The sequence below is a fragment of the Phoca vitulina genome, unplaced genomic scaffold, assembly GCF_004348235.1.
Source record: "Phoca vitulina isolate PV1807 unplaced genomic scaffold, GSC_HSeal_1.0 scaffold1, whole genome shotgun sequence".
NCBI lineage: Eukaryota > Metazoa > Chordata > Mammalia > Carnivora > Phocidae > Phoca > Phoca vitulina.
Window position 1 is genome coordinate 60,361,900 of NW_022589704.1, and position 22,975 is coordinate 60,384,874.

At 38.5% G+C, this 22,975-nt stretch overlaps 1 protein-coding gene across 3 annotated transcripts in view; it reads left to right on the top strand.

The window, feature by feature from the left end:
* Positions 1–4,228: 4,228 nt before the first annotated feature.
* The window catches only part of TLK1 (tousled like kinase 1), a 154,127-nt gene continuing 135,380 nt past the window's right edge, over positions 4,229–22,975 (top strand). Inside the window, exon 1 of one of the 3 annotated variants that reach the window (XM_032408318.1) lies at positions 4,229–4,367. In XM_032408318.1, coding sequence (XP_032264209.1) covers positions 4,229–4,367 — 139 coding nt within the window. Of the gene's footprint in view, positions 4,368–4,836; positions 5,043–22,975 lie in introns of those variants that run through there. The other 2 variants (XM_032408322.1, XM_032408325.1) reach the window with 2 other exon arrangements.

Sequence of the window (22,975 nt, forward strand, 5' to 3'; positions counted from 1 at the left end):
TGCTCAGTATGAACTGGCTCTAGCACCCCACTGTATGGGAGAATACTTAGAAAGGACACTTCATCCATTCTCTGGGCTAATTTCTGGTTGGTTTGGGGGAAAGGAACTTAGACATTATTTCCTCAAATTTAGAAGGAATCAAATGGTAAGAGGTATAAAATGCATTTATTATATCTATAGTATTGTCTGCTTTGCAAATGTTTTTACTGTGATGTATAAACGGAGTCTAATAAACATAGTTGTAAATTATGATCAGTGTATAGATTAGGGCTCAGATATTCCCTTTTGTATATGACCTATCAAGAGACCCTTGAAGACCTTTTTTCCTGCATTGCTCCCTCACCTGTATCCCAGTTCACTGATCATCATTCATTCATTCATTCATTCATTCCACAAACACTGACAGAGCCCTTGGTCTGTGCCAAGCACGGTACTAAGGGCTTGAGTCTATCCTCATGGAGCACTCAATTCACAGAAAGAACATTTTCCCCAGCTCAGCCTGATTCTTTCTGGGCAGGTTTACTGCATTCTCCTTTTACTTGCTCAGTTCACTCCTGTGTTCTTATGCTGACTTTCCCTCTGGGAATATTTTCCCAAAGAACCTTGCCAAAACCCCCCTTTCAACGCTCTTTCCTTGCTTTTCTTTCAATTTCTCCTTCCCCAGAGTGGCAGGTGTTCTTGCTGTCTGAATCTGGACTCTCCTGACTATTCTGTACCTTGTCCTATTGTGCAAGTTATCACTCTAGCCATCCCATCTCTATCAAACAACTTTTGAATGTCTATGTACTAGCTGATGTGCAAGATATGGGAGCCTCTACTCACCCTTGAAGTTTTCATTTATCATAATCATTTCATAAAATTACATGTTTGTATAATTTTAGTTTTAATTACTTAAAAATGATCCATTGTACCAAGTTTGGAAAATCATAAAGGAGGAAAGAATAATTATCTAATCTCAGACCCAAGGCTAGCTATTATTAGCTATTATTAACTGTTTGGGGTACATCCTTGTAGTCATTTTTTATGTATGCTTGTACACAAATTGGGATCATACTCACCTTTTCACTTACTACAGTGTGAAAGTTTTATCATCTATTTCAGTATTCTTTGAAAACCTGATTTTAAATGATGGCATGGTATTCCATTTTCAGGCTAAGCCACGGTTTATTTAATTAGCTCCCTCCTGCTGGCAGTAGCCTCTTTACAAGTAAGTTAGTGTTGGTGATCTTTAACATAAACCACAAGAAAGCAGGAACCAATCGTTCAATTGTCCTTCCTAGGCAGCATTCATAACAACAATATATCTGAATTGAATTATGTTTATGCTGTGATCCTCTACTTACCATTTAAAATAAAAGGAGCAGGCCTGCCTAAAATGTAACCTGGGTTGGTATAAAGATAACCTGAAGCTGTGGAGAAGGTTGGGAGGAAGATAACCTACCATCAAATCTCTTTGGCTGGGTTTTGTTTACTACTGGAGAGGAGCTAAGCTCTGTATGAAGTCTAGGCATTGGTAGGCACTTTAGAGATCACCTAGTGACGCTAACCTCTTTTTCACAGATGAGGAAATTGAATCAAGAAGGATTGTTACCTGCTGAGACTAATACCCAGGTGTCTTGACTTCCTCTGTCCTATGCTCATTTCACCAGTCAGCTAAGTTTAGTCTTAAAATACAGAAAGATCATACATTTACCTACATGTCCTTTAGAGAAACTCTGCTTCCCCTTAGAGTGCATGTACTTTGGTATAAAAGTCCAATAGTAAGGTCCTAGGTATGTATCCAAGAGAAAAGAAAGCCTATGTCCACACAAACACTTCTTTTTTTAAAAAGACTTTATTTATTTGACAGAGGGAGACACAGCGAGAGAGGGAACACAAGCAGGGGGAGTGGGAGAGGGAGAAGCAGGCTTCCTGTGGAGCAGGGAGCCCAATGTGGGGCTCAATCCCGGGACCGTGGGATCATGACCTGAGCCAAAGGCAGACGCTTAACAACTGTGCCACCCAGGCGCCCCACACACAAACACTTCTACAGGAGGGAAAGTTCACAGTAGCACTATTTGTAATAGCCTGAATGTGGAAACAATGCAAATGTTCATCAACAGGTGAACAATACAAAGGGGTATATTCATACAACGGAATACTCAGCAATAAGAAATACAAACTATGAAGTGCAACAATGTAGATGAAACTCAATTATGTTGAGAAAAAGAAGCTAGACAAGTACAGGCTATGATTCCATTTATCTAAAATTCTGGAAAATGCAAACTAAGTGACAGAAAGCAGATGTGTGGTTACTTGGGGGTGGGGTTGGAGTGCAAGAGGAACATCAATAGGGTAGAAGAAACTGTGGAGACTGATGGATATATTATCTTGCTTGTAGACTTGGTTTCAGGGTTGTATACACATCAAAACTTATCATATTGTACACTTTAAATGTGTTTATTGTATGTCAGTTATACTTCACAAAAGTTGTTTAATTTGTGAGATCTGCCTCTTAAGTTTGAAAAGCACAACATGACTAAAAACTCACTGAAGAATCTGAAGCATAAGAAACCTAAAATTACTTCTGGAGATAACTGACAACCAAGGTTCTATTCTAGTATGATAGTTTATCTGAACACAACATTACTGTGAGAAATGCAAAGTCATAAAAATAAAAAATAGAAATGACATTTTTGTCCTCCTGGTGATCATACCATTTCCTCCTGTCTATATGCAGTTGCTCTATTATCATAATCTGTTTAGTGTTCTATTCATTTTGGTTTTTTAGAGAGCAATAACCTTGGTGTATTTTTCCTGAACTATTAGACTGCTCTTTTATGAACAAGATGCCCAATCCCTGGTGTGTTTTACGTGTGTGGGTGTGTAGAAAGCTACACTGTATCTATAAATTTTAGCAAATACTGTAATTTGCTTTGGGATTTTCTAGTCGGGACTCAGCAGTGGCATGGAAACAAATTGGAACTTTCTAGAAACCATGCCCTCTTCCACAAGATGAACATTGGATAGTTTCCCTAAATATGTGAATTAATCAAATTTTTCTATTTCGATTGTCCATTTACTGTTTTTAAAAAAAGAACTGCTATACCACACACACAGTGCACAACACGGGTAAAGATTCTTTCTCTTTTTAGAAAACATTCATAAAGTTTTATTTTCACCCACCCTCGCCCCCAGCTTAGTTTCTTAGCTCTTTTATTCGGTAATCACTCCCATTCTGCAGACGGGGAGACGCACGCAGGTTTTTCTGCACAGTACAGAGGGGCAAGAAAGAAGCAACTCTTAACTTTTCAGTTCCATTTTGAGAAATGATCACATCGAACTCCTGCGAACGACAGCCCAGCGAGAGCAGAAGCATTTCTCCCCAGGCTGGGTGTGGGTCGGGAGCCAGGCGCGCTTCCGCGGGAGGGGGGGGGGGGGGGAGGAGTCAGGTGGCATCGGAGCGGGAGCCGGAGCCCGAGCGACACGGCGGGGGCGCGTGCGGGGTGCGCCTCCCTCCGGCCGGCGCGGGGAGGCCGCCCCCGCGCACGCGAGTCCGGCGGCCCGGGGCTCCCGCTCCGCGCTGCGATCCGCGGGTGCGCCAGGGGCGCCGAGCGCCCGCGTCTCCTCCCTCCCTTGCGCGCTGGCTCCCTCTCCATCCCCCCCCCCGCCCCCAACCCCTGGCAGGTCCCTCCCCCATGCCTGCTCCCGCGGCCGCCGCCGCTACCGGAGGCGCAGGAGCCTCGCGATAGTGTTTGCACAGGCGGCGCGTGACGCCGCCGCCGCCTGTAACTGATGCAGAGGTTACCCCGCCGCCTCAGCCGCCACCCACCGCCCGCCGCCGCCACCCAAGCGACGCCGGGGGCCGACGCACTGCAGAGGTGCCGGCAGGTTCCGCTCGCGGAAGTGTCCTCGGCCGGCGCAGCCCGCGCTCCGCCTGCACTCCAGCGGGCGCCCCCTCGACGCCTCCGCCGCCGCGCTTCTTCCCTCCGCCTCTTCCCCGGCGCGCCCGCCTGCTCCCTCGCTTCTCCCCCTTTTCCTCCTCCCCGTCCCCTCTCCTCCCCTCACCTCTTCCCCCCCTACCTCCCCCCCTTCTCGGTTTCCTCCCCCATCCCCTTGACTCCCCCCTCCCTGCCCTCGCTCCCTCGCTCGCCCTCAGCGCGGCCCCCGCCATGACGGAGGCGGGTGCCGGTGCCGTTGCCGCCGCTGCCGTCGCAGGGGGGGAGTCGGGTTCCCAGAAAGTAGCTTGATGAGTGTCCAAAGTAGCAGTGGAAGTTTGGAGGGGCCGCCATCTTGGTCCCAGCTCTCCACGTCTCCAACCCCGGGTTCGGCGGCGGCGGCCAGGTCCCTGCTGAATCACACGCCGCCATCCGGGAGGCCCAGGGAAGGTAAGCGCCGTCGCGCCCGCGCCCGCTCGCGGGCCTGCTCTCCCGCGCCGCAGCCCCCGCGCCCCCCGGGTCTCTTCCCCCGACCCCAGGGTGGGGGATGGTGGCGAGGTGGACGCGAGGCCGCCCGGCTCCGGGGAGGTAGTGCGCTGGCTGTGGGTGGTGGTTCGCGGGTGGCGGCGGAGACGGACGAGGGGGTGCGCGCTGGAGGGGACGGGGCGAGGCGCGCAGACTCGTATGGGGTTCCTAAGAGCCAGTACTGCTAGGCTGAGAAGCCTCCCCCCGGACGCCAACCCCTTTCTGCTCCATTTGCTAGTACACTCAGTACTCTTAACCTCCTGGCCTCCGGTCTCTGGTGGGTTTTCCCTCCCGTTGAAGCATTCATCCTTGAGCCCCCTCCCCTTCCCTCGCGCACTCCTCCCATAGAGGCGGTCCCGGCTCTGCGAGCTTTGCAGCCCGGGACCTGAAGGATGCCCTCGCTAGCAGGGTCCCTGCCCTTTGGGGAGAGTCGCTTAAATTATCAAAGCCGACTTTGATCCCCTGCCTGGCCCCTTAGAGCAATTTAAACGACAGACTGACTCGTGGGCAGGCTTTTAAAACCACCCCCTCCAGATGGCTGCAACTTTCTCTCCTTCGCCATCACCTCCTGCGTGTTTGTGCGTTATCGCTCTTCTGCAAGTAGGCTACTGTTCTCTGACAGGGTCGTGGGTTTTGTGAGAAATATCGGCGTAAAGGTTAATGCAAACACGCACCAGATCGGTTACAATTGTTTTCTAAGTTTTCTGGTTTCTTGCATGCAAGTGTGCTGCCACCAGATGTAGCAGTTACACAGCTAGTAAGATACAGGAGTGCTTTTTGACTAAAATTTCAACTTGCTGTATTTAACTTTAAGTATACGACATAAAATGAAATTTGGGAGAACGCGCATTTATGAAGGAAGAATAAATGTGCATGGAATCGCATTTAATGCTCTTTTGTCTGGGAAAACGTTTAGCGGTATTCATCAGCAATTGGTAAATGGGTTGTTCACTCCCAGTTGTGTCACACAAGGAGACTGTAGCCACATTTTCAGAAAATGTCTGGAAGTCCAAGAGTCTGCTGAATCCTTCAAAGAAACCAGGAGCTATGATTTATGTAGGAAATGGTGGGGTTAATTTATTTTGAAAATATCTGTCAATATTTACTACCCAGCCTTGACAATTGTTAATCAAGTGTTTTGTGCCCTGAATCTAGTGGTTCAGGCATAGCATTCTTTGTCATTTTGTTCCTGTGAGCATGTGTGAAAGTGACAATAGGCTCAAAGATTGGCATGAATTTGCTCCAGAAAATTCATGGGAACGTTTGATTTATGGCATCCATTAAACATGCTGAACACACTGACAGACATTTTCCCTCTTTTCCATTTCACCCCCAACACTGAGTTCTGATTATTAGAAGACAAAAGTTTATTTATTGACTAATTCAAATTTAGTGCATCTGGAGATTTTTCTTTTTGCACTTGAAAATTTGTAAATGAATGTTTCAAAATCTATTTTGTACATAGAGCAGTTGGTGCTTTTAGCATGCTTCTATTTTTGTAGTTTCATTAAGATGCTTAATGATAGTGTTACCAGTGATAGTGTAATGAGTGATGGTAAATGATGGTCTTGGGAAAACCTGTCTTTTTTAAAGGCTTTACCCTTTTTCCATTCTTTCATTTCTCAGATATTTATTGAGCCATTTCTGTGAGCCAGGGACTGTACTAGATACTGAGGACATAGGGTTGAATTGTTCATCTGTAACATCAGTTATCAGTGTTAGTAATTTGGGGGCTGCAAAATCTAGATTGTGAGTTTCTGAGGTTACTTCAACTGTAGTTAAAAAAAACTTCTGTACTGTTCTGCACTTTTCCTGATGTTTGAAAATTTTGAGGGGTTGGAATAATTTACCTTGAATTTCCAAATAAACAATTATTTCTAGAAGTTTGGATTACAGTAGGCTTTTATGTAAATTGGTGAATCTTTTGTTAATGAATAATAAGACATGCTTTTGTGATCGTTATGTTTCACCAAGTACCTCTATGGCCACAGTGGTATATTTCTTTTTGACCGACCAGTATGTAAGTTAAAACTGTGTTAATCTTCTCTAGGGATATATATATTTATCTTGAAGATATAGTCTCAGATATCATTAATGCTAACAGGAATTGTATATATGAAACCCTAGACATAATGATGGGGACATTTTCTATTGAGTGAGATCCCAGTTTTCATTTTAACAAGTGTTTAGCATTTCTTGCAGGTATACACATTAGTATATTATATAAATTGATGTAAGTTGAGAGAGCTTTGGACTTACGGTGATTGTTAGTAAGAATATAGTTAATATTAGTGGAACTTGAATATATGTATCAAGGTGAGAACAAACTGTTTCTGAAAAATTGAAGCAATTTAACGTAATATATGATAGAAAAATTTAAACTTAAAAGATACATATGTGTGTGGACATGTATTTTAAAGTTATGTGGTAAACTGCTTTTAAGCAAACTTAACTTTGAAAATGGGCTGTTTTTGAAGATGTAGCATAAATATCTGTAAAAATTGATTATTTTGAAGTTTTGATATATTTGAAACCAAAAATCTAATATTATAATCTATTTTCAATGCTGTGTATTTTGACTTTCTTCCTTTCTCACCCTGTTCTCATTCTCATCTTAATATAGTTTTACTTGATTACAAATAAAATACACCTTTAAATATTAAAACATCTAGGAATTTGTTGGAATTTAGGAATTTGTATGATACAGTGTAGACAACATCTTTTTCTGAGTCCCAAAGCTTTTCTTTTATCAATCTTGAAGTTCCCTGAGAGGTGCTCAGCAGTGTAGCTCTAGATTTCATGTTGGATCTTTTATTTATTTTTTTTTTTTTTAAGATTTTATTTATTTGACAGGGAGAGACACAGCGAAAGAAGGAACACAGGCAGGGGGAGTGGGAGAGGGAGAAGCAGGCTTCCTGCTGAGCAGAGAGCCCGATGCGGGGCTCGATCCCAGGACCCTGGGATCACGACCTGAACTGAAGGCAGACGCTTAACAACTGAGCCACCCAGGCGCCCCTCATGTTGGATCTTTTAAACGTGTGATTTCTGTACCATTTTATCTTCTAATAATCCTGTGATTAAGGAAATGGGAAGTTAAGAAATTAAGTAAATTTTCAAATAGAGGTCAGTTTTGCTTCACTGAGACCTAGGAACCCAGTGTCATATTGGCTAGATGAGCAGATGGGGTTTTTTTGGCCTGTCAGTACATGGTTACTTTTAAATTAGTTATTGCTAAGAATCAAATGATTATACAGAAGACTTACATTTTCTTTTCTGTTCTATTTTACCAGATATGAATAATTTGCTTTGCTTTTATGTAAATAGTGAAAGTAGTTTGGTTAAAAAGGTAATGTCACAGTGTAATTAAACTGTTGCTCTGTTTTCATGTTTATAGACTGCATCCTTTAGAAGAATTAAAGTATTTGACTCTGGATGATTGAGTTAATACGTGTAGGGAGTTGTTAAAAGTAAAGGTATACCAAATGGCTTTTTAGTTTCTTGAAGTCACTAGCTGGAGGAGGACAGGGTTTTATGTTCAAGGATTTTAGCTTATGAATAGATCCATGGTAGATGCCTCCTTTATAGAGGCACATTTACGTGTTAGAGGAGAGAGAAAAGGAGAGAATCCCAGAATTTAGTTAGCTGCCTGGGAATCTGCCCCTGGGAAACAGGTTTTTTGGTCTCAGGAACGCTTTACTCTCTTAAAAGTTACGGAGGACTCGACAGATTTTGTTTATGTGGGTTATGTCTATTGATACTTACTATTTTAGAAATAATTTCAAAAATATTAACTTATCTAAAAATAATAAACTGATTACTTGTTAACAAATTTTTAAATGAATAAAAATTCTAAAACAAAAACTTTAGTGAGACTAGTAGCATTGTTTTACATTTTTGCATCGCTTTAATTTCTGGCCTATTAGAAGACAGCTGGAGTTTGCTTCTGCTTTCAGTCTGTTGTGCTTTATTTTGATTGAGGTATTGTGAAGAGAATACAGCTTCACATAGTTATGTAGTTAGAAAACTTGATGTATTTTAATAGCCCTTTTAGAAATTGTATGTATTCTTTGATATTACACCAAAATTTGACAAGTGGCAGGTTTTTTTTTAAATGTTACTTGCAATATATGAGTACATTGTATTTCAGAATTGTCTCCGAGACCCACAAGAAGTCTGTGGATCATATAATTATAGCCTAAGATGAGACCACTGAAAGGGTGGAAAGCGTGATAGCTGTCTTCAGGTGTTTCAAAAACATAAATAGCAGAGAGAGTAGATCCATTCTGCTGTTTTAGAATGTAGACCAGCAGGTGAAAGTTAGAAAGGCATAGGTGGAATTCAGTATAATTTGTTGACCAGGATGTAAGAAGGGTATAGCAGCTAGTGGAAAAAAACTGCTCTTAAAGTGTTTAGTGATTCCAGAAACCAGTATTGCATTATATGTTACCTAACAAAATTTAATTTAAATTTAAAAAAAGTATATAGCGATAAGAATTTAAAGAATCTACAGGGACATTTTTGGGTGGGGCAGAGATTGATTCTTATTTTGGATGTTATTGGATTAAGTGACTTCAGGTCCCATCCAGTTTAGAATGTAAACATTCTCTGGGTTTTTTGAAAATAGCTAAATACTGTAGTTAAACTATACATATATATGTATGAATGATTTTGAATATTCTCTTCGGTCACTAGTATGAAACTATTGTTGACTTTATTTTGTGTTTTTATTGTGCTTTTCCTCTTGGTATTTTCTGGAATCAACACTATCAGTCTTCCTGAAATCTTGCTAAATTCCCTGTGAAATATAATAAGCTTTGAAGGCATTTTAGGGAATCAGATGCTGCTTGTGATACAGTTTAGTAGAGTTTGTAATATATTTGGGCACAGAATTTTAGAATACTATGGGGGCTGATTTTCAGTTTTGAAAGAGTTTCACCATATATAGTCTTTTATTTGTGATTGTTTATGCGATTTCAGAAGGACTATGCTTAATTTGTTCTAATGGTTTTAAAGCTAGAGAGTCTGAAAAAGGATACATGAAGGGAAAGTGTCTAAGTTGATTACTTTTGAATTTAAAAATGCATATTAGATATAACTAGTACATAAACTAAAATGAAGAATTTTAATTCTCATCTTATTCAGAGAATTATGTAATATTTATCTTGACCTAGAACAATTCATATTTTAATTTTGTAAGGAACATAATCTCTTCTGTGAGTTGGGATTGAAAGGTTAGATTTTAGGAAGTTAAGCATAAATTCCCATAACTTTGTGGAGGTCAACTTAAGTATAGTGACACACAGCTTGAGACTTCATGTACTTGTTGCGTTTGGATTTAGAGCTCATTTTCTATAGAAGAGCCACAGGAATAAGTCATTTGTTTCATAAAGTTCTTCATGCTTGTTAATTTCCAAAAATCTTAGAATAATTTAGAAGAATAGTGTTATTATGAAGTAGGAGAAGCAGTATGGTACAGATGAGAAAGTACATTGATCATAGTTGGAATCCAAGTGTAGTCCCTGCTTTGCCATTAACTAGCTGTGTAACCTTGGGCAAGCTGCTTATCTCTCTGCTTCAGTTTCATAAAATGAGAATTGTAAGTGCTGAAAGGGACCTTGGAAGCAATTGAGTCCAAACCTCTCATTTTACAGATGAGGAAACTTAGGTATATTTGCCCAGGCTTTTACTCTGAGAGACTTGGGACCAAAATTCAGTTTTCTGACTCTCTACTTAGTGCTTTTTTCTTTATACTTTGTGGCTTCTTTTCATCTATAAAATGAGGGGTTTTGAATTCAGGGCTCTCAAAGGTCTTTACCAGCTCAAAAATACTATTTTTTTGACATTAGACCTAATATAACTTACTGGAGGAAAATCTGGGAGCTTTTATTTATTGGTGAAAGAAATGTTTCCTGAAGAAGCAATATGACCTTTTCAAGGTTATGTTTGGGTTTATTAAGAGAAGATAGGCTTCATTATTATGAAAAAAATTTTCAAATTTATTTATGAGCGTGGTAAGTAGTGTGCTGAGTGATCTTGTTTTTTTTTTAATGATCTACATTCTAAAACGTTATGAATATATTAAAAACTATGTTAATTACAGAAATGACAGTGTGGTACTCTGAAATGTAACTAGGTTTCTGGAGTGTTTGCCCCCTCTGAGTTAGGTGCTCTGTTTCTTAGTGTTTTACAGGATTGTCATGATTTCATAGCATGTCTATCATGCTACCTTTTATTATAGTTTTATTTATGTTGCCTACTAAAGGAAAAGTCTTGAATTCGGAGACTGTGTTTTGTTCATTTCTGTATTCTCGGTGCATACTAGGATGTCCTCTGTAGAGTTGGCACCCAACACAAAGTTTTGTTGAAGGACTGTTAAGTTTGCTTAAAAACAGAGTGATTATATATATTAACGTGCACATATTTTCAGACCCCGGAAGATTCTTATGTTAGTAATTCTTAGGCAAGTTATATTTTAGAGAGTGATGTGGATAGCAGCAACAATAATAGCTACAATTTATTGTTTGCATATATATATTCATTTAATTCTTATAACTCTATGAGGTATATACAATTTTTATTCTCATTTTACAGTTGAGGAAACTGAAGCACAGAGAAGTGAAGAAAGTTAGAAGTGAGGAAAGTTAGAAGTGAAGAAAGCAAGAAACTTGCCCATGATGCAGTAGTGAATGTTAGGGCTGAGATTTGAACAAAGTCTGCATTTTAACCACAAGGATATATTGCCTGAGATAGAGAAATTTGGTCTTTGGTTAATTTCTAAGTTATTTTTCCTTCATAAATTTTAATTGACTAATCAGTCTTTTAGGCTCGTTCAGTTTATCTGTAAACTTTTGTTAATTTTTTTTGCATGAGTTTTATACATGTATGAAGATAAGATTAAAAAACAATACACATAATAAGCCCAAAATCAAACAACCCAATTTAGAAAGCTGTACCAGCTGTGCAAATCTTACATTTCATTTTTTCAGATTGTTTAGTTCTTTCATGGGAAATGTTAGAGGTACACTAATGAAAAACCTTATTTTTATGTTTAATAATCTAAATTGGAATGCCATTTATCTTCCTCTTTTGGCCTCCTAAGCCCACCACGGCCATAACAAATAAACGTTAGAATTTGAACAAAGAATTTTCCAGTGTCAGTACAGGAGTTACTACTTACTGTGGAGGCTTTATAACCTCGTGCATGAGGCTCTGAACAAAATTGAGGTGCTTTAGTAGCAGGTCTTTGTTACTAGTATTCAACATGGGCAGGGAAAAGAGGCTTGAAGCTCAATATGGCATATCTATAAGAAGAATTTTTAAAGCACTTAGTTTTAATTACTTTATTGCATACAAAACAAATCTCTTGGTAACGTATTATTTAGTAAATCTAATGAGAGACAATTTGAATAGGTTAATAGGAATTCAAAGCATGGTGTGGAAAGATACAAAGCTGATTCAGGGAGTAGGTTATGAAACTTAAATCTTCTCATGTGGCTTCATTATTAGGTCTGAAATGTTGGGAATATCAAGAAGACAAGTTATGCCAATATTTAAGCAAAAATGCTTATATTCTACAAAGATGTATTACAAAGCCAAATGTGAGTGACTTTTGGGGATGACTTGTAATATTTGTTCCTCTTCATTATGAATACATACGTACTCATAAATGTGTGCCTTCCTTGGAAACTAATTTAGCTGGAGATAATGACAAACTTTTGTTAGATTTAAATTTTTAAGTGTTAATAGTATCTGCTAATATTGTTAAGTGTGATACATTGTGTGATTTCATGATTCCACACTTGACACTAGGTATGTGTTTCCTATCTGATGATAAATATAGTGCCACTGGGGAAGATCATAAGGATTTGTTTGAAGCCAGTCAGATTCTTCCTGTCTCTAATGAGATCTGAGGCATGTTCCAATTTTTTTTTGTTTTTGGTAAATAGTGTGTTTGCTTCTTTAAAAATACAGTTTTGCCTTTCTCTGGGCACAAGGTTTTAAAAATATTGTTGTAATTATATGGTTTAGTCAACTTTGTTACTTTTTTTTTACTTATATGTCTCATTTATTTATACATATACTTGTTAATGGTAGGCCCTGTTCTAGGTATTTTGTAAATAGTAACTCATTTATGTCTAACAATCATATGAAATAAGTACCGTTATATCCCTATTTTACAGATGAGGAAATTGAGGCCCAGAGAGGTTAAGTAACTTACTGAAGAACACATAGAGAATATGTAGCAGAGCCAGGATTCAGACTAGGCTCCTAAGTGCATGCTCTTAACAGTTACACTGTTTTGTCAATGGTATTCCATTGAATAGATGTACTGTAATTTACTCAGTTAAACATTCTTTAGGTAGTGTATTAGTCATGGTTCTCTTGCTTACCGGTGATAAAAAGGAATTTATTGGTTTACATAACTGGGAATTGTATGTGTGAAGGAGGATGGAATGGCTTTGAAAATAGTTTTGATCCAAGATCTCAAATAATGTCATTGAGCAGCTGTTTCCATTTCTGGGTTCTTCTGGCCCCTTCTTTTTGGAGCTTCCAGACACGTGTAGCTTTTAGAGTAGCAACCACAAAGGAAAGACAACCTCTCTTTCCTGATGTCCACATGGCAGTTAGTTCTGGGTTGATGCTGATGTATTCTAATTGTCAGTTTCTTAACCAATCCCTGGGACCTGGGAGATGAAGTACTGAAAGGTCATTAGCCACTATGGTTGTGGTTAGGGTGAGTTGGGGAACCCACAGAAAATCATGATTGACAATCCTCTTAAGAACACACAGATTAGTTGAGTGGCAGTTTTCCAGAGAAAGGGATTATGGTGAACAAATACAACTATTATAAGTAGGTTTAGGTTATTTAGGTTATTTCTTTTTAATTTAAATTTTATTTTTTGGCTATTATAGATAACGATACAATGAATATTTTTGAGTAAAAGCTTTTTTTTTATTTTTAAAGGACTGTTCTCAATGAAATTGTCAGGGCAAAAAGTATGACAATTTTAGGACTTTTGATGAATGTTACCAAATTATTATTTGAAGAATTGTCCCCAACTCATGTATCAAAAATACATGAGATGGCCATATATATATATTTTAATTTTATTATGTTAATCACCATACAGTACATCATTAGTTTTTGATGTAGTGTTCCATGATTCATTGTTTGTGTATAACACCTAGTGTTCCATTCAATACGTGCCCTCTTTAATACCCATCACCAGGCTAACCCATCCCCCCACCCTCCTCCCCTCCAGAAACCTGTTTGTTTCTCAGAGTCCATAGTCTCTCATGGTTCGTCTCCCCCTCCGATTCCCCCCCTTCATTTTACCCTTCCTACTATCTTCATTTTTTTTTAACATATAATGTATTATTTGTTTCAGAGGTACAGGTCTGTGATTCAACAGTCTTACACAATTCACAGCACTCACCATAGCACAACCTTCCCCAATGTCTATCACCCAGCCACCCCATCCCTCCCAACCCTACCACTCCAGCAACCCTCAGTTTCTTTCTTGAGATTAAGAATTCCTCATATCAGTGAGATCATATAATGCATGTCTTTCTCTGATTGACTTATTTCGCTTAGCATAACACCCTACAGTTCCATCCACATCGTTGCAAATGGCAAGATTTTATTTCTTTTGATGGCTGCATAATATTCCATTGCATATATATACCACATTTTCTTTATCCATTCATCTGTCGATGGACATCTTGGCTCTTTCCATAGTTTGGCTATTGTGGACATTGCTGCTATAAACATCAGGGTGCACGTACCCCTTCAGGTCTCTACATTTGTATCTTTGGGGTAAATACCCAGTAGTGCAATTGCTGGGTCATAGGGTAGCTCTATTTTTAACTTTTTGAGGAGCATCCATACTGTTTTCACAGTGGCTGCACCAGCTTGCATTCCCACCAACAGTGTAGGAGGGTTCCCCTTTCTCCGCATCCCCGCCAACATCTGTTGTTTCCTGACTTGTTAATTTTAGCCATTCTGACTGGTGTGAGGTGGTATCTCATTGAGGTTTTGATTTGGATTTCCCTGATGCCAAGCGATGTTGGGCACTTTTTCATGTGTCTGTTGGCCATTTGGATGTCTTTGGAAAAATGTCTGTTCATGTCTTCTGCCCATTTCTTGATTGGATTATTCTTTGAGTGTTGAGTTTGATAAGTTCTTCATAGATTTTTCGATACTAGTCCTTTATCTGATATGTCATTTGCAAATATCTTCTCCCATTCTGTCTGTTGTCTTCTGGTTTTGTTGACTGTTTCTTTTGCTGTGCAAAAGCTTTTTACCTTGATGAAGTCCCAATAGTTCATTTTTGCCCTTGCTTCCCTTGCCTTTGGCGATGTTTCTAAGAAGAAGTTGCTGCGGCTGAGGTCGAAGAGGTTGCTGCCTGTGTTCTCCTCTAGGATTTTGATGGACTTCTGTCTCACATTTAGGTCTTTCAACCATTTGGAGTCTATTTTTGTGTGTGGTGTAAGGAAGTGGCCCAGTTTCATTCTTCTGCACGTGGCTGTCCAATTTGCCCAACAAAATGGTGTTGAAGAGACTGGTTTTTTTTCCATTGGACATTCTTTCCTGCTTTGTCAAAGATTAGTTGACCTTAGAGTTGAGGGTCGATTTCTGGGCTCTCTATTCTGCTCCATTGATCTCTGTGTCTGTTTTTGTGCCAGTACCATACTGTCTTGATGATTACAGCTTTGTAATAGAGCTTGAAGTCTGGAATTGTGATGCCACCAGCTTTGCTTTTCTTTTTCAACATTCCTCTGGCTATTCGGGGTCTTTTCTGGTTCCATACAAATTTTAGGATTATTTGTTCCATTTCTTTGAAAAAAGTGGATGGTATTTTGATGGGGATTGCATTGAGTCTGTAGATTGCTCTAGGTAGCATTGACATCTTCACAGTATTCTTCCAATCCATGAGCATGGAACGTTTTTCTATTTCTTTGTGTCTTCCTCAGTTTCTTTCATGAGTATTTTATAGTTTTCTGAGTACAGATCCTTTACCTCTTTGGTTAGATTTATTCCTAGGTATCTTATGGTTTTGGGTGCAATTGTAAATGGGATCGACTCCTTAATTTCTCTTTCTTCTGTCTTGTTGGTGTATAGAAATGTCACTGATTTCTGTGCATTGATTTTCTATCCTGCCACTTACTGAAGTCCTGTATGAGTTCTACCAGTTTTGGGTGGAGTCTTTTGGGTTTTCCACATAAAGTATCATATCATCTGCAAACAGTGAGAGTTTGACTTCTTCTTTGCTGATTTGGATGCCTTTTATTTCTCTTTGTTGTCTGATTGCTGTGGCTAGGACTTCTAGTACTATGTTGAATAGCAGTGGTGATAGTGGACATCCCTGCCGCGTTCCTGACCTTAGGGGGAAAGCTCTCAGTTTTTCCCCATTGAAAATGATATTCGCTGTGGGTTTTTCATAGATGGCTTTTAGGATATTGAGGTATGTACCCTCTATCCCTATACTCTGAAGAGTTTTGATCAAGAAAGAATACTATATCCAGCTAGGCTGTTATTGAAAATAGGAGGAGATATAAAAACCTTCCAGGACAAATAAAAACTAATGGAATTTGCAAACACGAAACCAGCCCTGCAAGAAATATTGAAAAGGGTCCTCTAAGCAAAGAGAGAGCCTAAAAGTAACATAGACCAGAAAGGATCACAGATAATATACAGTAACAGTCATCTTACAGGCAATACAATGGCACTAAATTCATATCTTTCAGTAGTTACCCTGAATATAAATGGGCTAAATGCCCCAGTTGAAAGACACAGGGTATCAGATTGGATAAAAAAAACAAGACCCGTTGATATGCTGTCTGCAAGAGACTCATTTTAGACCCAAAGACACCTCCAGATTGAAAGTGAGGGGGTGGAAAACCATTTACCATGCTAATGGACACCAAAAGAAAGCTGGGGTGGCAATCCTTATGTCAGACAAATTAGATTTTAAACCAAAGACTATAATAAGAGATGAGGAAGGACACTGTATCATACTTAGAGTCTATCCAACAAGAAGATCTAACAGTTGTAAATATCTATGCCCCTAACATGGGAGCAGCCAATTATATAAGGCAATTAATAACAAAAGCAAAGAAACACATCGACAACAATACAATAATAGTAGGGGACTTTAACACCCCCCTCACTGAAATGGACAGATCGTCTAAGCAAAAGATCAACAAGGAAAAATAAAGACTTTAAATGACACACTGGACCAAATGGACTTCACAGACATATTCAGAACATTCCATCCCAAAGCAACAGAATACACGTTCTTCTCTAGTGTCCATGGAACATTCTGCAGAATAGATCACATCCTAGGTCGCAAATCAGGTCTCAACTGGTACCAAAAGATTGGGATCATTCCCTGCATATTTTAAGACCACAATGCTTTGAAACTAGAACTCAATCACAAGAGGAAAGTCGGAAAGAACTCAAATACATGGAGGCTAAAGAGCATCCTACTAAAGAATGAATGGGTCAACCAGGAAATTAAAGAAGAATTTAAAAAATTCATGGAAACCAATGAAAATGAAAACACAACTGTTCAAAATCTTTGGGATGCAGCAAAGGCCGTCCTAAGAGGAAAGTATTTAGTAATACAAGCCTTTCTCAAGAAACAAGAAAGGTCTCAAATACGCAACCTAACCCTACACCTAAAGGAGCTGGAGAAAGAACAGCAAATAAAGCCTGAACCCAGCAGGAGAAGAGAAATAATAAAGATCAGAGCAGAAATCAATGAAATAGAAACCAAAAGAACAGTAGAACAGATCAACAAAACTAGGAGCTGGTTCTTGGAAAGAATTAATAATATTGATAAACCCCCTAGCCAGACTTAATCAAAAAGAAAAGAGAAAGGACCCAAATAAATAAAATCATGAATGAAAGAGGAGAGATCACAACCAACACCAAAGAAATACAATTATAAGAACATATTATGAGCAACTATATGCCAGCAAATTAGGTAACCTGGAAGAAATGGGTGCATTCCTAGAGATGTATCAACTACCAAAACTGAACCAGGAAGAAATAGAAAACCTGAACCCATAACCACTAAGGAAATTGAAGCAGTCATCAAAAATCTCCCAAAAAACAAGAGCCCAGGGCCAGATGGCTTCCCAGGGGAATTCTACCAAACATTTAAAGAAGAATTAATACCTATTCGTCTGGAACTGTTCCAAAAAATAGAAATGGAAGGAAAACTTCCAAACTCATTTTATGAGGCCAGCATTACCTTGATCCCAAAACCAGACAAAGACCCCATCAAAAAGGAGAATTACAGACCAATATCCCTGATGAACATGGATGCAAAAATTCTCACCAAAATACTAGCCAATAGGATCCAACAGTACATTAAAAGTATTACTCACCACGACCAAGTGGGATTTATTCCTGGGCTGCAAGGTTGGTTCAACATCCACAAATCAGTCATTGTGATACATTAATAAAAGAAAGAACAATAACCATATGATCCTCTCAATAGATGCAGAAAAAGCATTTGACAAAGTATGGGCATATATTTTTGAACCAGGTAGGGTTCAACTCATCCTAGGAAATATTGGATTTCAATGTTATTAACACAGTGTCTTGCACTTAACTGAAAGGTTATAAACCTGACACTGAACATGTATCTAATGGAGTTTATTAAATGCATCCTGCAAGCTCTTGGCCCTTACTTCTCTTTCTTCCTAGTGTCCTACTTCTTTGACCTAGTTGACAACATTTAGTTTTTGGATATTGGATACCATATGTTAAAAGCATTATGATTTAGAAAGGTAGTGTAGCATAAGTAATAGTTACAAGCATGCATTTGTTAGGCCTGGGTTCCATTTGGATTTTGTCACTTAACTACATTTACTAACCTCTCATTGCCTCACCTGTAGATTTTCTTTTCTTTTTTTTTTTTAAAAATATAGTGGTTGTATTATTTTTAAAAATTTATTTATTTACTGGGGGGTGGTGAGGGATAGGGAGAGAGAGAACCTTAAGCAGGCTCCACGCCCAACATGAAGTGGGACTCGGGGCTCGATCTCATGACCCTGAGATCATGACCTGAGCTGAAACTTGAGAGTCAGAGGCTTAACCCAGTGAGCCACCCAGGCACCCCTCAGCTGTAGATTTTCTTGGTTGTAGGATGGGATAGTAGTAGTAACTACTTCACAGGGTTGTGAGAGTTACATGAGAAATTCGTGGCATTTTAACCAGTGTATGTTAAATATTACTATTATATGTAGATAAAAGGATGCTTTCAAATTTAAATTTTTTTCTTTGTTTAAATGGTAAGAATAGAAAAGTATTATCTGGATAAAGGTCTCCTGTGGCTGCAGTACTCTTGATTCTCATGGATTGTCTCCCTGGGCTGTTGAATTCTAGCAGAGTTGTGTCTGACAGAGGCAGATTTCAGAGGATGTTTAAAATTGCTACTTTCATTATTTTACTTCTCGTAATTATTTGTGGCTTGAGAATTGATCAGATTTATGAGACATGCTTACAACATTTAAGCAAGCATCAAGCACTAAATTTGGATTAGCAGTGTTTATGCTTTATCTTGCTTTTCATATTGCTTTTGATATGCAGAAATATACTTTAAAGCACTGCATTAAAAATTGTAAAAGCAGCATGTATTGTTTTTGTGTTTCTTATTTGTACCAAGGAGATTGCTTTATGTGCACTAGGTATTTAATAATGTGTGTTTATTAGTGGCTGTGTAGGCAGTGTAGCATGAGGGTTAGGATTGTGGGCTTACTGTAGATAGACCTGGATTTATATCCTTTCTCTGTCACTTCCTGAGCTGTGTGACCTTGGTTAAGTTACTTGCTGCTGTTGTTATTATTGTTTGTGTATGTGTGTTCATGATTGGTGAATTTTTTCTGTTGAGAAAAAAGGCAGGGATAAAAAAGCTCATATTAGAGAGTCATTGAAAAGTAATGTGTAGGTTGCATTCCCTCATATGTATATGTTGTCATCTTATAGTTTTCATAATTACATTTATTTTTATTTATTTTTTTATTTTATTTTATTTTATTTTTTTAAAGATTTTATTTATTTATTTGAGAGAGAGAGAATGAGAGACAGAGAGCATGAGAGGGAGGAGGGTCAGAGGGAGAAGCAGACTCTCTGCCGAGCAGGGAGCCCGATGCGGGACTCGATCCCAGGACTCCAGGATCATGACCTGAGCCGAAGGCAGTCACTTAACCAACTGAGCCACCCAGGCGCCCTTCATAATTATATTTTAAATGAATGTATACTAACTTATTTAGTTGATATGTATACCAAAACTTAGTCATAATTGTGATCTCATTTCTTTTCACTGTATAATGTTGTTGCATTTGTTATGTATATAATAGTTTTTCCTCCTTTAAATTGCTTCTTTGGTATACGTTTGAAGGATTTGGCTTATTGGGCAAAAGGAGACAGATACTTTTATGTGTTATGTACTTTATATTTCATTTTATATTGTCATTATTGTTTTCCCAATGGGATAACTAGGATCTTAGAGTCTGTTATTGCTTCTCAGATATGAATCAATTGTCAGAGCTTCACTTTTATAGAAACCTTTTGCCATAGTTTATTCATTCAGCATGTATTTTTGGATCTAGAGCCTAGCACTGGGAAAACAAAGATACATAAGATATAGTCCGTACCTCCTAGGAGCTTGGTCACAGTCTGGTGAGGAAGACTATAATTCATAATATGTAATTCGTACTTTTGAAAAACACCTTGTGGGTCAGGTAAAACAGTCTGTGAGTTACCAGTTCTCAACTTCTGAAATAAACAGAAGAACTGTAATATAGTTGTAGCATATAGTTTATCAGGGTGTTATATCCATTGGTCATTTGGTTGCTAGAAAAAAAACTTAAGCAAAACAGATTTATTATTAGAAGGATATAGGGCTGGGTATATCTTAGAACCCAGTTAGGCTGCAAGGGGACTGAAATAGAAACTGGAAAGTCAGGAACCACAGTAGTACTGTTCTCTTGTGGATCCTAAAGCAACCCTTTCCAGCTGTGAAGGAAAGTTGTCTAGAAAGGAAAATAGGAAGGGAGGAAATTGTATTTCTATCAGAGGTATGAACCAAGTGCTCCCTAGAGAAAGGAATTACACAATTTTCCTTCAATTTATCTATTAAATGGTATCTTCTTGTTTCAATTGCTATGTCTTGATTGCTAGTGAGAACTTAATATTTGTACAAAAGCCCATTGCTAATTTTTCTTGAAATCTGTGTCTTAGGCATTAGAAAATATATGGTAGTGATGTCAGTCCTTGTTATATTTGATGAAACCATTTTCTCCATCATTTTTTTCTTTTTATGTATTTGTAAATTTTTCATTGTATAAAGTTTTATACTTTCATTAAATTCAACACAAGTTTTTCCTTGTGATTTTTTTTTTTTTTAAATATTTTATTTATTTATTTGACAGAGAGAGATACAGCGAGAGAGGGAACACAAGCAGGGGGAGTGGGAGAGGGAGAAGCAGGCTTCCCACCGAGCAGGGAGCCCGATGTGGGGCTCGATCCCAGGACTCTGGGATCATGACCTGAGCCGAAGGCAGACGCTTAACGACTGAGCCACCCAGGCGCCCCTTCCTTGTGATATTTTTAAGTACATGTGTTTAAAAATTATTAGCCTCTAAAGTTCAAGTACTATAGTTTTACTGTGATGCAGTTTATTTCATTTTTTTTTAAAGATTTATTTATTTGAGAGAATGGGAGCGAGTGTGCTGGGGTGGGGGGGTGGAGAGGGAGAATCTCAAGCAGACTCCCTGCTGAGCTCAGAACTCCACTCAGGGCTCAGTCTTAGGACCCTGAGATCATTACCTGAGCCAAAACCAAGAGTCAGATGCTTAACTGACTGAGCCATCCAGGTGTGCCCCATGCAGTTGATTTTAATTTTTAATTTTACATGTTGCTTTATCTTTCATTATTGAAGTGTAAAACATACAGAAAATGCACACAAATAAATTTTTGCTCAGTGAATTATAATCTTTGTAACCGTAATCTGTGTAACTACCACTCAGTCAAGAAACAGAACATTGACAGCACTTCAGAAGCCCTCTCCCTTCTCCCATCAGTCACTACCTTCTCTCTTCTCCCCAAAGAAATCACTATTCTTAGTAATGTCTATTTTTGAATGTTATATAAATTGACTCACATAGTATATATTTTATTTCTAGCTACTTTTGCTCCACATAATGTTTCTGATATTCATCCATGTTAATTTCTGTAACTGTAGTTGATTTTCATTGCTCTGTGTTACTTTGTATGTATATGCCACAGTTAATATAATCTGTTGATAGATGTTTAGGTTGTTTTCACTTCGTTACTACTACTAATAATGCTGTATAAATGCATTTATATCAATCTCTGCATGTACTATTAATATTTGTTGAGTATATACCCAACAGTAAATTTACTGGCTTATGGGTATGAATTTGCCTTTAGTAGACACTGCTGGTTTTCCAGAGTGGTTGTAACAATTTATATTCCTATGAGCACTTTATGAGAGTTCCCATTGCTCCACATCATCACCAATAATTGGAATTGTTAGTATTATTTATTTTTGCTAATCTGATGGCTGTGAGGTGGTATTTATGGTTTTAATTTTCATTTCCCTGATGAGAAAGTTGTTAACCATTTTTTTTCATAAGTTTATTGGCTTTTGAATATGTGTTCAAATTTTTTGGTCAGTTTTCCTTTGTGGTGTTTGTGTTATAAAAAACAGTAATGTATTTGAAGGAATTCTTTTTGTATTTCGGATAAGTACTCTTTAGTTTTTTAATATCCCCCCCCCCCCTTTTGGTGGCCTGTTTTTCCCTTCTCTTTATGGTATTTAAGAAGTATGTCAAGTTCATAAAAATGTTTTCCTATATTTTCTCTTTTAACGTGGGCATTTGCAGCTGTAAATTTCCCTCTAAGCACTCAATTAGCAGTCAGTTCATCAAGTTTTGATGTGTTTTTATTTTTATTAACCTCAGGTGTTTTCTAATTTTCCTTTTGATTTCTTCTTTTGATCTATTGCTGATTTAGGAGTATGTTAATTTCCACATATTTGTGGATTTCCCAAATTTCTTTCTGTAATTGATTTCTAATTTAATTCATTTGTGATTGGAGAACATACTTTGTCTATTTTCAGTCCTTGTTGTTGATACTTGTTTTATGGCCTAGCATATGGGCTCTCCTTGAGAATGTTCCATGTATGCTTTCAGAGAATGTGTGTTCTCTTGTTGGATGGAGTATCCTCTACATGTCTGTTAGGTCTTGTTGGATTATAGTGTTTAAGCTTTCTGTTTCCTTGTTAATTTCTGTCTAGTTCTATTTGTTATTGAAAACGAAGTATTGAAGTCTTCCAATTGTTGCATGGTTGTCCATTTCTCTTTGATTCTGTCAATTTTGCTTCATGTATTATTTTTTTTTTTTTAAGATTTTATTTATTTATCTGACAGAGAGAGACAGGAAAGAGGGAACACAAGTAGGGGGAGTGGGAGAGGGAGAAGCAGGCTTCCCGCCG